General features: G+C 49.2%; 2 protein-coding genes across 2 annotated transcripts in view; one reads left to right on the plus strand and one right to left on the minus strand.

The window, feature by feature from the left end:
• Positions 1-911: 911 nt before the first annotated feature.
• On the minus strand, positions 912-1,469 carry LOC126576341 (uncharacterized). Its single transcript, XM_050237575.1, has 4 exons — positions 1,428-1,469; positions 1,246-1,374; positions 1,014-1,167; positions 912-946 (listed from the first exon to the last, which is right to left on the minus strand). Exons 1-4 carry the CDS (start codon positions 1,467-1,469, stop codon positions 912-914), a joined length of 360 nt encoding a protein of 119 aa, XP_050093532.1.
• A 6,781-nt stretch (positions 1,470-8,250) lies between these two features.
• Positions 8,251-15,582, plus strand: part of LOC126570594 (uncharacterized) — a 24,505-nt gene continuing 17,173 nt past the window's right edge. Inside the window, exon 1 of the mRNA XM_050228488.1 lies at positions 8,251-9,114. The gene's annotated coding sequence lies outside the window, so the exon portion shown is untranslated. The remainder of the gene's footprint in view (positions 9,115-15,582) is intronic.

Raw genomic sequence — 15,582 nt, forward strand, 5'->3', positions numbered from 1 at the left:
ATAGAAGAAAAAAAACAGCCGCGAACGTGAACCCTTCCGCGGTGGCGAAGGTATTTTAATTAGCATACCACGGGTACACGTGGTTGGAGAAGGGGTTTAAACGCTCCACCGGGACCAACCGGAGATCGCACGGACTTGCTTGCAGGCCGGATTAGACGGCAAATGACAACCGGCATCGGCGGTGCATCAGGCGATGGTCGCTCGCTCGCTCGCTCGCTAACCGTGCCCGCATGCTCTGCACACACAAGCCCGACATGCTTGACACGGAGCACGGGCCCGTCGTAGTTGGTCACCTTTGGGACCACTCGTTAACTCCTTTTTTTTTTTCATCCGCGTAGTTTTTCTCCCAGAAGTCAGAACAGACCAGGTCGCGTAACAATGTATCGTAATCCTGTTTGTGTGTGGTGGCTTGGCGGTCGAGGATTTTCCGCGGAATAACTCACGTGGTGCGTTGTGTGACTCTCGGTCGTTCAAATGGTTTGGGGGGGCAGATGTACATCCCCAACCCCCCGGGGCGGTGGCAATCAGGTGATTAAGTCAGCTTAGGAAAAAATCATTTAAGAACAGGCATCTCACGAGCAATCTCCACTGGAATCCCATACAGTCATCGGGAGGTGTTTTACGTTCCCTCGTTAACGGCATACCAAGTGTGATGAGCAGTACGCCAGCAAACATCGTTCATTGCTTTGGAAGCGCAGTGAGATTTACATTTTCTGCATAATCCTGGGATATTTTATTTGTTGCTTTGAGCCGATCTCAATTGTTAACAGTTTATTTATTAGCATTACATTAGTAAATGCTGGACACCGCCTTTATCAAAATAGAATTCTAACTTTCTATAAAGAAGAATAAAAACAAATTGTGTTTTATTAGAGACCCTAGAAGCATCAAGATGTATCTTTGAACGACAATTAATGGAAATGAAACATCTTTACCGCATTTAACTCTACAGAGATTTGGAGAAAAATCACAATATTAATCAACGCTTAACAAAATGGCTCTATTGTTATTACCTGGACGGAAAACATCTTGCGCCATGATGTATGAGGGATGTTTTTGTGGCATTTTATACCTTCTATACGCGAAAACGCTAAAGCAAGTCGTTTCATTCCCGATACGGTTGTAGAACACTTGCAGCGTCGTTTCACCGTGTAGTATCTCTATTCTCTAGGAAGATGAAAACATTAAACATGGACCTCCAATCGTATCATCATGGCGATAAGTTAGTCCCAAGTGAATGCTTACACTGATGGGATTGATCGTTGTTTCCTCAACTACATTGTGGCTCTCCATCGCGTAGCCTATTGGTATGCTCACTTCCACAAGCGTGCCATTTGAATGATCATCCGTTTTCTTCGGAATGAAACTGAGTCTCTTGATCGAGTTTTGAGTTTTGATCTCAGAAGCGTTACGTCTTCCGGATGTACCATAATGATTTTCTTGAAGCTATCAGAGATAATGCCTTGCATGACCGATGCATCCGTTTCCTTCGATCGTTTTCCTTCGATTGCGATTCGGTATTTTCCAGTTGGTATGTTGTTTGTTATCTGTAAAATGCCAATCAGTCCAAACTGTAATATTTGAAAAAATATTCCACACACGAACTAAAACTCACATTAAAGGTTACCAGCTTGTGAGTATCTGACTTCACATTCACCGTTTGCGTGAAATTTAACACAGTCGAACTCTCGGTTGTTTTTAATCACCCTGGGGTCAACGATCAAAGCATGCAAAACAGCACTTTTAGATAACGTAATCCAATGTTGCAAATATGCTACATACGTTGCTCCTATGTTCAGGTACATTAGAAAAAGGCACACACTCAATTTCACCAACACCAACTTCATTTTTGCTTCGTGCTTTCCATGCGTTCGTCGCTATTGCCACTTTATTAAGGACTGCGGCAAATCAACTGCACCGACGATCAGGATTGATCTCACAAAAAGACGATTGAAATGCTGTCAACGTTATCACTGCCCGGCGGGCAATTCCCATAGATAAATGGGCATTTGAGTATGGGCTTTTCCCGTCGGGTGTATGGTTACTCGTTGCAGTTCCACCACGTGCAATGCAGCGTCACGCAAGTAATAATGACAAAGTTGTTGCACAATAAGTGGCCTCGGGTTACAAGGTCAACGAGGTAAATATCAAATAGATTGTAACACCATCAGCGTCACGAAAGGCTATTAGACATGCTGGCAGGTGACAAACAGTTTGAAGTCGTCGAGAAATTTACCTACCAAGAGTAAAAAGTTAACACGAGGATATTTGGTAACGTAAGCGTAGCTACAGGCTAGAGATTCCGATAAAGTTGTAGTACTTGAAATTTACTGTGGGCCGCGTTGACATTTAACCGGTTCTAGTTTTTTCAATGTTAGGTCTTCCATGTTAGGTCACCAAAGTAGGGATTTCGGAGCCTCAACTAGCGCTGGTCAAATTCAGGATTATTCCTACGTGCCCATTGTGTCTGGTGGTCAAGACGGAATGCATAGAACGATAACGAGCAAAGATAACGGTACAATGCAAGCTTGTCAAGTAATCTACATTCACCAGCGTAACTAGCGCAACGAGCAAAAAAGCATACTTTCCGCCGAGATTAATATGAAGTAGTTCCATTATCCAACGTACCATCACGCGGAATGGATTCTCGCGAACGAGGTGAACGAGGGGCAACACAGAAGCTTCGCTTTGATTTGTCTATTTGAACTCCAAACACACAAAACCAACATCTGAGCCATTCCCTGAAGTAGCGCTACCGCTTTTGACAGTTTGGCGGCCGGCCATAGAACGCTGCGCAGAACGCGATCGCGATTGTCCACGGGTTTAACGCGCCCGGTTGGATACGCTGCCAGAGTTCTGACCATCTGGCTGCTGCTCCCGCCACTCGGGTACCACTTCAGAGCCTCGGTAAACAGGAAGCACGGACCCACGAAGAATAGTTGACCGGCCGAACGGACCAGTGGCTCGCTGTACGCAAAAAGTGCCGCATCGGCAAATGCGCGTAAAATTACCTCCGAGAAACGTTCTGGAGAAAAAGCTTACTCATCATCACCACCGGCCACCACGGTGTGCGGTCTCGTCGTGCGGTTTGCGGAACGAAAAGCGTTTCGTCCGGGCGTCCATCCGTCCGTCCGCCGGTCCGTTTAGAAGAATGAGCTCGACTGTCGCAGCGGATCGTGGCGCGATGCTTCACCCTTTTTTGTTTACATTTGCCACGTGTTTTGGGCCCTCCTGCTCCCCATTCCGATCCGTGTTCTTTTTGCCATTTTTTCTTCTCTTTATTTGACGAAGTCAACCCTTTTGGTCGATCGAAACGGGGTTTATGAGACATTACGAGCCATCATTACAGAGCTCAGTAAGGAACTGGAAGGCAAAGGAGGTACGTTTTGTGTCTAATGCGGGCCATGACATGAAAGGGCTGCCAGATAGGAAGGATGAGACGACGGATGTTTACGAGTGTTACAAGATGGACGGTCAATGGATGGATGGATGGATGGTGCGCGTCCGAGGACTATAATTGTCGATCGAATTAGAAAACAAAGCCATTCGTTCACGTTCGAATGGCGTGTGTTTGTTCGCACTTGGTCATGGCCATGGTGGAGCTGCTGTCTAGGGATGCAGCCCGGGCGTGAGGCCAGCATCCGTTCGGTCGCACCATCAGCGGATCAAACGGATCGCCTTTGCGGCGTCGTCGTTCGAAGCCCTACCACAGCCGCCACCGCGATCTGGGTCAAATAAACACGGAAGAACGATTAGCTCATTCAACTGGGCAGCACCCGCGCCAGCTCTAGCCACTAGCATCCACCTTCGCTAGCCTGCCTGCCAGCCATGACAGCGACCACGGACGCTCAATCAGACGGTATTATCACCGCAAAACAAACATTAAGCTGCATCCGAGATGCAGTCGAACAGCTAACAACGCGGGTTTGATGCGCACGGACACAGAGTGTATGTTCAGTGACCAGTTGCTGGAAGTTAACGGGGATTGGATTTAATGCGTTCGAATTAAAAATAGCCAAGCCAGCAACGTTTATGTTTGACCATTTGTGTGAACTGATGGTCAGAGGAATGAGCTGTGCTGGTTTAGTAGCATCTGCATGCTGCTTTGATAGGTGTACTATTTTTAATAGAGTTTCTGTACCTGGATTGTTTCAGAACATGCGAATGATGCATCTGGTTTGCTTACAAAGACCTAACATCGGAAGGACATGCTCGTAGAATTTAATGGAAAACATAAACAAGCATTTAATCCTTAATTATTTGAGTTAACAAGACGAAAGCAAATATGGAAGTTTTGTTAATGTTACCAAGTTTTTTTTCAAAAAGAGGAAACCAATAATTTATTTGTAATGATACTTTATTTTTTATTTGTTGTGCATTTTATAATCGTCTTATTAATAATAACCATATTATTTACTTGATTTTTAACAATTTATGAAACATGTTTGCTTTATTTATTTATTTCGTTGTTGTCGCTAATGTTGTCTTTGATTATGAACCATTTAGACAACATTTTATATACAAAATTTATGAATTGGCTGATAACTAGTACAAGTTACTTTGAAATCATCACTATTCGTTATGATTTCATTTTAATATCGCTCATGAGCTACCGTGCAGTAAAGCTGGATACCACAAAGTTTCTTTAGCTGCCTAATAATGCAACTAAATAGCATACTTCTATCTGTTTCATATTATTCTCATGGCCCTAGATGGGCTGTAATACAATTTATCTAAATGTGTTTGTAATTCAATATAAGCTTTCAGCTTCACATTACAGTAAAGCAAAATGTGCAAATGCTTTACAAAAAAATGTTTTCCTACTAATCCACCATCCAGCTCCGTAGCCATAACCGTCCATAGTTATGAGCCAGCATTCTTTGCAGATTATCTTCAGCCCTGCAACCAACCCACCGAACGCTCCCGTGACCATTGTTTGTCCAAGCAGCTAGCAGCGGCAGCACCAATAATTCCAGCAGCTATGCTATAATTTGGCTTCATTTGCTGTCACGCGGTATATCGGATATCGTTCGCGACTGGAAAGTAAAACCAAGCAAACACACAGCGCAGATCCTTTCGACAACAGCGCGTCAGCACGCTATAGCACCGCGATGCAGCGACAGTGAATGATGCGCCACCTTCCCCACCGCCGTTGCTGATGATGTTGACAGAAGGATATCGTTGGCTGTGGCCAGCAAACACCCCTGGCTCCGTGTCTCGCGACCACGGCCTGCGGTTTGCTTTGCGTGTAATTTAGCGGTTAAGCACCCACCATTATTTGCATCATAATAATTAAATCCTTGGGCAGCCAGTGCGCCAGTGCGCCACTTGCGGAGCGCGAAAAGCGAAAGCCCCCGCTGCTGAGCCACCATACTTTACGGGATTACCACGGTCGGGATGGTGGTGGTGTACGGATGGTCGGTTTGATGATGTCCATCCTCAGCGACTCCTTCCACTTTTTATTGAATTCTCCCCGTTACGATCGGAAGAGTGTCGCAGTCGTGTTGACGGAGAAATTGTACCGAGTAATCATTTGAGGCAGTGCTGGACACCAGGCCTCCCAGTAGCTTAATGACGCACCGCACCAGTAGAAAGAGAGAGCGCATAAATGGTTGCTCAGCATCCAATCACGACTGCCCAGTGCTACAAAACACTTCCAACAACTGGCGAAGGCTCGAGAAGTATCTATTAATATCTGCTGTCCATCGGTTCGCGGGCCGGTCAGCTAAACCACAAAACCACCTGAACCCAACCCAGGCGCCCTTGTTCTGTATGATTGACGCAACTTCCGTTTCGATTGAACCGATATCTCTCAAGGTTGATGGCATAATCAACGTGCCACCGGCCGTCCATCATCCCCCTTCAACAACAACAAAAAACCATACCTTGCCAGCAACCCGCTCGCTGTTAGCCGCTGCAGCAGTATCATCGATGAATAAATAAATAAGATATTCCGCTCCAGGCCGATTTTCCAAGAAGTACCAACAGACAGAGAACCTTGGGCTCGCTCCTCGCTGGAAGACGGTATGCGACCTTTTCTTTTTTTTTTCGGTTGTTTTTTTTTGGTTGTCTTTGCTCCTTCTAAACCACCTCGACATCGCCAGCAGACCGGCCGACCAGAGTTCGAGTATGATTTGCGACCATCGAGCGTCATTTCAATAACAGACCTCTCCTCTCGCTTCATATCTGTTTTTTTTTTCTTTGGGCTGGTTTTCCGGTGACCGCAGATTTGTAGCCATTTAGGCTGGCTGGTCATCCTTTCGTTTGCGTTCCGCGGCTGTCGTGGTCAACTGCTTCTGGGTTGGACTGGTTACTGGACGCGTTTTGTCAACTTCGGTGCGACGCAATGGCCGCACCCGGAGCCTTCGCTTTACTGGTTTCGGTTTCAGCTTTTTTTTTTCGGGGAGAGCAACATAATCCGCTCGGTGCCCGGTTACACTGGGCGAGCGTAATAGGATCAGTCGCAGCCGCAGGTGTGTCACAGACGTGGATCGCACGAGTTTCGATTTGCCAGACGTCATGACGCGAGATCGAAAACCAAAATCGTTGTTCTGATTGCAATCCACTCAACATAACGAGGCGTTATACTGCGCGCTGGTGACGTTACCAAAGGAGATACCCAACAACAAAAGCGAATCAATCGTGCGCGACATTACTGATTGATCATCATCATTATTGTGGCGTTCATTGTGGCATTGTGGTGGCAACGACGATGACAATCGGATACATGATTTAATCAAATGGACCATGTGTGTCGCTAAACTATGGTGAAAGGGAATCCAAAGGGGGGAGAAAATGGACCTCCCCTTTTTATGCAACATTATGATGGTTTATGGAGGCCGATCGGTGCCGCTACTGCCTCGTGCAGCAACCACCACAACAAGAGCAGCTATTGTCGCAACAATTAATACTCCCTTTGACGACGCTGATGGGGCCCCTGGAAATTGGAATCACCGCTAATCGATCGAGGCCCTTTCAACTCAATGGCCCGTTGGAACGGCGGCCACAACGACGACGGCGCTCGACGGTCACGATTTTCGAATTCCGGAATGTCACTTCCGAAAGCGCGCTAATTGGATTACGCGTTAGCCCTGTCCCTGGGCCACAAAGCCAATCGGTAGCCCTGGACGGTGGGTGAGGCAGATCGCTTTCGGGAGTCAAAAAATGGATGCCATTGGAGAGTCCGCCATCGGAGTGTATTTGTGCGAGCGATGATTGATCGGATTTAATTTGACCGAGATTAATGATCCCTCTCACCTGATCAGGTGAAACGCTGAGCCCATAGTGATGCCTAATTCGACTGGAAAGTTTGTCTGTCCCCGTCGTTTGACGGATTGTCGCGCGTGGCCACACTACGCAAATGGCACTGACTCACGTAATTCGATCGGATTCCCGGCCGGAGGATTGGAACACTAATCCTAGCACCAAGCAGATATTCCAGGTTCTTGGCTGATATCCGCGGGTGTTTGGTGTCGAATGTTGTCCGTACGGATTGTTATACGGTTCGTTGGTTGGCAAGTTGTTGCCCTGCACATACTCTTGGCATTCCATGCCCTCTGAAGCTCAATTGTTGCTTTGCTCAACGTGTTTATGGTCCCTTACCTGGTCCAAACCCTATATTATGTTGGCTTCATTTATGCTACCTCCCTGAGGCTATTATGCTGCATACCTGACCTGACCTGGTAGCCAGAGAAAGTGCAATCCAACCAGCGTCATCCGAGTGTCGATGCAAATAAGACAAGAGCCTCTGCAAGAGACCGTAGTGGTTTGACGGAGAGCCAAGGAATTGAATCGCAAAATGAACTCATCGTGAAAGGATGAGCTTCATCGGGCGATTAACGATCGAACACGATCGATCCATCCCATGTTACTTACTTCTCCATTCCACGAACTGGTGACGTCATCAGAAAGGATCGCCACGAGTATGAATCAGCGCAGCAGCTCACGCTCTGCTCTCTGCTGTCAGCTGTGGCTCACCGTTTCTTCTGCTGCGCCCAGCTGAGCCGATTCCTGTCACCACCAACCCCGACAGCCCCGTCGAGGAGGGCAACGAGCGATACGCCGCTTAAGCAGCCGGCCAGCCATCCATCCAGAGCCAGCAGCTGCCTGGTCGACGGTTGGTATGGAGGGTGAGGAAGGGTGCGTACGGTCGCCGTAGAGATCGTGCCGAGCGTACAACAAGAGGGGTTCGTTCCACGGCCAGCGGGGTTGGTTGTCTGCTGTTCGTTCGTGTCTCATTCGTGACCGAAGCCCAACGCCAAGCGGACGTGTTGTCGCGCTTTGTGAGCAAGGTGAGCTCGTCGTCATCGTCGTCGTCAGTTCTCGCGAGTTCGAAAGATCGTCGAAGTGTCGAAGGTAGCAAACGCATATCGCGCGCGATCAGCAGAAGGAGTAGCAGGAAGTCAGACGCGCTGACTCAGCACCGGCACCTCCGAGCGAGTGATCGAGTAATCGAGTAGTGCAAATTCCAAATCCCGTGTGGTTTTTACTTGTGCCAAGTGAAGTAGCGCTCGTGTTTTGTGGTCAAATAGGATCCGCATACCGTCCGGATCGATACCGGTGGGGGGGAGTGGTGAAGCTTAAATTTCGAAAGCCCCGTTCGTCAGTGCAAAATAGTTTGACCATTTTAACAGCTATTAGCGAATTCGGTCTGTGTGCGCCCGTCGTCTTGTGCCACTTTCGCACAGAGTGGCCGCGCGTGCGCTGTGTTTTGTGGCGACGGCCAGATCCATTCTGCGGCCATTTATGACATAACGAATTGCTGTGACAATAGGCCAGCCAGCCCAGGCCGGCTGTGTCCCGGTTTTTGACGGCTTGGACCGAACCCCTAATTCGCGGGGCCTCGGCGATCCAGAACACCGGACGGAGGGAACACAACAGAACAGCAACAGGAAGGAAGCTATCGATCGTCGTCTTCGGTGGCGGTGGCCTCGAGATAACGTTACTTTTCGGCTACCTGCGCCCCTGGGACTTGCGGTCCAAAACGGGACCTTGGATCCTGTGAGCAAGCAAACCTTCAATCCAATCCAGAACCGCGTGGTGACCGCGGCCAGCAACCTCGCTGTGTCGCGCGCATCCAGAAACGAGAAACACCACCGACCGACGAGATTCAAGGTAAGAGGAGAGGAGAAGGGTTCTAGGGTCTTGGGTTTCGTGCAGAGAACCAAGAATCAAAGGGAGGAAGGGAGGGGAATGTGTTGACCGCTGCTTCCGTTGCAGATCGCGTCCGTGGTGCTGATAGGTCCCCGGCGATAGGTGTCGGGCGGATATGTTATGCTTCTGCTTTGCCGATCCCTTATCAGTTCTCCGCCATTCTAATTATAACTCACGCGGGCCACGGGTTTGGGTGGGAATCGCGATGAGCGATGGTCCGAGGCTGTGCGTGGCCATTCTTCAGCCAGCCAGCCAGTTAGTCAGCCACAGGTAGCACACTATCAAACGCACTATCTTACGGCGGATAGTTTATGACCGTGACGACCGGTGGTCGACTCCACGGGTTTTACTGCGTGATGATTTGTGAGCGGGAAATGTATAAAAATCGTAGCTGCTGCTGCCGCGGCTGCTAATTGGCTATCAGTGGCCGATTGGATTCACTGCTGCTGCTGCTGCCGTTACCACATGTTGTCGGCTTCAGGCAACCGCAAACGGAGCCGCGAGAACCTGTTTTGTGCAGCCAATGTTGCCGATGCAATCCGTGTCCTTGGCCGTGAGCAAGTCCACGGATTAGAGGAGCCCTTTGGGCACCTGTGCAACGTCTGTCGAGGGTCTGACACTAGTTATGCCTGCAGGGCTTTCGCTGATTCCGGGGCCAACCTGCCAAAGAGTCACTTCAGGAAGCGAGCTTCCACGATGACGATGACGCTCAAATACGCATGCTGTACGCAGGTTAACGATGCGCGAATGAGGCTGACAAGACAAGCAGGTAGTTCGTTCCGCAGCTTGTTGCTTGTTAAACACTCACTACCGTTGAGCAAGTGGCTTCGGAATGAATCATCGGTTCTACCCCCATGGCCCCGGGCTGAGCGATATGCTTGGGGGCGATTGAGTCACTGTTTATCGCGCAAATTAACACGTAGTACACACGGACGCTCGGTCTTGTCGGTTTTAAAATGGGAATATTTACTATCTGCTAACTTCCCTGCTGCTATTTCGAGGTCACCTTTTTTTCGAGGTTAATGCGCAGAGTGGTGGCCTGTTTTTGCACGTGGATTCAATTGGAATTTGGCATTCTAATGCTTTTACATTCTAATGCTATTCAAACAGAAACACGCACACACGCGTGCACATTCGAATGTCAAATGGTGATGACATCGGTGCTCGGAGCCAATAAAGCGGTTTGAATCAATAAAATTGTTTATGAGAACCACCACCACACCAACCCACGGTAACATCATGCTAGCACGTGTGTGGTCTTAAAATTGGGTTGGAGCGAGGGCACAAAAAAGGCTGGAAAACTGCAACACTGCATCCTGTCACCGTGCCGCTGCTGGTGGCAGTTCCCCGGACGTGCCAGTGAGCCAGCGAGCCAACGAAATGTTTGAAATGCAAATAGCAGTTAAACAAACGACCAATCGACTACGGCAGACAGTTGGAACCACATCCACGTCCGGTAATGGAATGGGAAGCTGCGCAAATTGCGAATCACATTAACCGCCATCAACAGGAGACGTGTGAGCACAACCTGAACCTGAATCGTCGTGCGATCGTGAATTGTGCGCGAATTAATCCGACAAACTCAGCATTTACTGCCCACCCATGATGCTACATGTCCTGCCCTTATTGTCCGCTGACATAATTTGTGCTGATGATGGACGATTATGCGCGAACGATGGGCATGGGAGTCCAGGACAGGGAACTGCATCGCTTAGCAAGTTGTGTCGCGGGCGCTCAACACGCCTGAAGTACCTGAGCCCTTCGCTGTTTGGCTGTAATTGACATCCAACTTGTCAAATGACGCGACGCGATTGTCACATATCAGTGCTTGTCGAGGCTGGCTTGCAGCTCACGCTTATCTCGCTCGCGGTGCGGTGCTGCACCTTCGATTGCTCGATTGCAAAAGGTACGGATCCCCTCGGAACGGAACTCCCCTCCCCCCCTGGAGGGGTGCAATCGGCCGAGCACCGTGATTCCTTGATGCTCACCACATCGCACCGCGCACTGCGATAAGATAATGTTCGCATGCGTGTCAAGGGTGGCTGTCCCCAGCTCTCGAAACAAAAAAAGAAGAGTGGACTTCCAACCAGAGGTGTGCCTGAGTCACTTTTTACCTTCTGCTGCTTCTCGCCTTCAATGGCAATGATCGCAGATAGACCATTCCATGATCTGCTAGGGGCCCGTGCGTAAACCGTCGCATCGCATCGCATCCTTCACATTCCAATCTTGGCCGGCCGGCGGGTCGACCGACCGACTGCGAGGTGATGATAATAACAATTATCCGACACATCGGAACGGAAACAAGCCAGTGCTAGACCGCGCTAGACCGTGAGGGCTTGGCAAAATGGCAGTGGCAGCCCTCGGAGATGCCTTGCCATAAACGGGCGAGCGGTACTGCCGCGCGCGCGCGCGCCCGCAATGTGAATGGACGCAACGAGGCCCGTGTGCGCTGTCAAGGTTGGCCGGTTTCGGTTTGAAGCTCGAGCTCCCCGTGTGCGACAGCGCGTATTTACCGAAAATAGTAATCACGGCCAGGGAGGAGGAGCGCGAGGTGTACCTCCTCCCGAAGGTCGCCTTCTAGCATCGTAAGATGGAGATGCATCACCGCCGCCGCCACCGCCGCCATCAACCATTAGCTATCGCCTTTGCCTTGCCGGTGGTTTGTCATGTTTGCACAATCCAAGCCCGAGAGAGAGAGGTCTGTAGCGAGTCGTCGTCGTCGCCGTTGGACCAAAACCGGACGACGATGACGATGCGATGCTCTTGATACCCGATGATCGGTCGCTCGTATCCTGAGTCGCGATCGAGCCAACAATTAGCCCTTAGGGGGGTGGCGGCGCGCATCTGTCCGTTCCATAGCATTAACCGTCGGTTGAGGCGCTTGAACCGGTGTTGGTGTTGTTGTTGTCGAACAACTGCTGCTGCCGCTCCCATAAAGCCCTCTATGGTATGAGGGTCCTTTATGAGGGATGCGCTGGAAGGCGCGTGCCATACGCGCTATCTGGTTTCCGGTCCGTTGCAGGCGTCGATCGTAGATGCACAAACAGAAGGCAGGAGGGACGTAGAAAGGAACAAACGAAAGGACAAAAAGAGAAAGAGAAAGAGAGAGAGAGAAAAAGTGTGGAAATGTATCAAACGCCATATGTGTCCTTTCGTGGCATCCCTTCGGCAATCGACGGTAACGATCGAGCGAGCATTTATGGTGGGGAGAAAGAATGGTGACCGTTCCTTACCGGTGTATGGTATGCATGGGCTGGATAAATTTAGAACTACTCCCCTGCTTCGCTCTGGGTTTGGGATCGGTTTTTCGGAGTGGATTTTCCTGGAACCCTTAAGGGACCCTAGAGGGTCTTTGGTACCGTCGACGCTTTGACAGTTACAAATGCATGCGCGTGCGTTGGGCGCATCCTTTTTGATGGTAGTTGGTGCAGCTGTTGTTTGATGATCGGTCCCTCAGAACATTCAGCTGCAGTTGATGATGCCGTGGCTTGTTCGATTCTGGCATTCGTGCATTACCGTTGGCGTGCTGTTGAAGGTTTTCTTGTGACCGATTGGAATGCTTTCACTATCGAGCGGCACAACAAATGGAGTGAATTACGGACGATGTAAGCACCTGATAATATCCTACGCCACGACAGCGAGAATCGATAAGGAACACGACGGTTGGAACATATTTGGAAGTGATAGATGCTCATCACCGTTGCATAAATCGTTTGGTACTGGATGTCACCAAGCGCCATTCCAACAGAAACAAGTGTGTCAAGGTGTAGGCCCAAAGAAAGAGAGAGGGTTGCGCTTCTGTCGCCTTCACGAGGCGTTGTAGATAAGAAGCTGGTGAATGGCCCCAGAGGGTGCTGAGTGGTGGGGCGGTGAGTGCGGTGTAATAAATAAAGGTAAAATATTGACCGCGGGCCCGGGCGAGCTTTGGCCGGCTCTGAAAAATGATGGCTTATTACCGATTCCGAATCGATTCGATGACTACCATCAATTAGGGTCTGGCCGGTGGTGGTGTGCATCCGGCGAGAGCCCCGCGGGCGTAAGGTCGCAATAATTTGCATTTTCTCGTGGGCTCGTTTTTTTTTTTGGGGATTGGAGGCCCTGGATCGGACATCAGGCCTTATGCAATTGAATCAAATTTGTCAGACAAAGTTGACGTTCATTTCTAATTAATTATGCAAAAGAAGGGGCATCAATTGATGTTTGAACATTGATGGGGCGGATCGATGGATCGATCGATGGATGCGGGAATTAGGCAACCGGTGCGAAGCGAATCTGAACGGTGGTAAAGCCGTGATCGTGTGTTCGTGGCTAATAATTAGGGTGAATCTGAGGTTTTTTGGCGTACATTTTGTGATCTTAATGAATATTGATTCTTAGTAACGCCTGTCGGCAGCTTCAATCGATCGTCAAAAGCAACGGGATGACCTGAACGATTTAGTTTATCCTTCATCTGTATCTCTAACAGCGCAACAGGATATTTTTGATTATTAACTTGGATGAACTCAGGGCTGGTGTTCGGTAACATTGTTGAACGGGATAACGAATTGTATAAACAAACTTTAGTAAATTATAAAGAAAAATAAGTTACTTGCTATTGAATGATATTTCTGAAACACTCAAAGGGCAGCTTGTAATGGAGTATTCTAATGATGGATCTTTGGTCTTACAGCAGAAGATCATTATCGTTCAGATAAGGAATATGAATCGTTCGGAATTATGTCGATAGTTTACTGTCATTTAGTGAAATGCATTGCATTTCTATTGAGAAGCTTATCGGAGAGTGGTAATAAAGTTAGAGCAGCTTGATTTTTAGATGGAAATCCAACAGATTCCTAACATCTTAACAAAAGATTCTTATCGAACGATTGAACTGCCCACAGAAAACCCCCCCTATCGCTCAAAGATGGTATTCTTTCGACGCGTTTTCTTAATTCAAGTCCCTTGAAAGTCATAAGGGACTCGTTATGAACTGAATGCTTATGCTGGAAAGGTATTCATAACATGATCGGACACAAAAATTAACATCCAGCGCGTTGCACTAATTAATTAATGTTACCATCCTCGATAATGATGATGACGACAACGGACGCAACGCTAACGGTGTGATAAAATTTGTAAAATATTTGCCTTCGCGATCGCAGCCACGACCACGAGCATGAGAGCCCAGAACGAACGGCATCTCGTGGCCCTTGCGATCGATTCGAGGCCCTTTCTCCGCTCCCAAGTTTGGGCCTACCAGCTTCCGATTAGTGGTGTCCCATCGCCGAAGAGACGATGCGCACCCCGTTTGCTGCACTCTCCTTGACCAAGGAACGATTTTTGGGGGGAGACAAAATGAACCAACAACCAACCGCAACCATGCCGAACCGTTTCATTTCATTAACAGCCATTAGTATGTAAATTGTGTGGTCTTTTTTTTTCTTTCTCTTCCCTCCCGACTGTCGTTCGAGTTTGTTGCTTTCATCTCGTGTCGATCGTGCGCTGTGGCGATCGCGAGACCCTGCTGATAGTAGCTGGCTTGGCGCGTAAGCTTGGAAGCGACTTGAAGCGAGCCGCTGCCGAACCATCCCGGTTGCAGTTTCGGCAGGGAGGATGCGCAGCTATCCCATACCCGCTGGCCATCGTTGCATAATTTAATATCCTATACCGTTCACCGGACAACCACGGCGCGGTGTCGCGATCTCTGGGAACAATCTCTTGCGATCGTTAATCGCCATCGATCGTTCTGAGCGAGTCATTTGGTCTCACGCATGGTGCTCGTTGTTCTAGCCCCCTCTCCAGCTTCAACATAAGTTGCATACCTCGCCAGTGGTGACACTCTCTCTCTCTCTGGGCTGCGCGTGCATAACGCGACCACACTTTCCCATTAGGATGCGAAGCAACCGATACCGCACCGACCATAAGAAAGGAGGTGGAGGCAGTAGGAGCGGAGGTGCAGCGGGCGAAAGAAACATAAAAACCCGTCCTTCACAGTGGCCGTAGTGCCCCGTTTGCTGGTGCTGGTCATTGACGTTGCGGAAGCGCTGCTTGTGGCCGCTTGGGACCCACTCGGTTCGGTGTTCTCCCCCCCCCGGGGGCCGCGGCCAGCCTATGAAGCGATCATCCGGAAAGCGACATTTTTACGATTGTTTGGCCAGCGAAGATCACGAGCTTTTACGATTTGATTGGTCCACCGTCGGCGCGCACACCGTCCCGTCCATCTAACTGTATAATCTTAATTATTATATTTTATTTTGATCTGGAAGTTACGACAGACTCTACCTGACCAGCGCGCTAGATGGGGAACGTTGGGGCTCGATGGGGATGTGGACGCGTCCAGAATGGTTCCCGATGCCCATTTGCTAACGTTTTGATGCTTGTGCTTATGCCCCTTATGCTCGTAAAGCGATCGTAAAACCGTAGCACAGAGCCCGTATGGGACGTTAGCGA

This window comes from Anopheles aquasalis, chromosome 2, assembly GCF_943734665.1.
Source record: "Anopheles aquasalis chromosome 2, idAnoAquaMG_Q_19, whole genome shotgun sequence".
Classification (NCBI taxonomy): Eukaryota; Metazoa; Arthropoda; class Insecta; order Diptera; family Culicidae; genus Anopheles; species Anopheles aquasalis.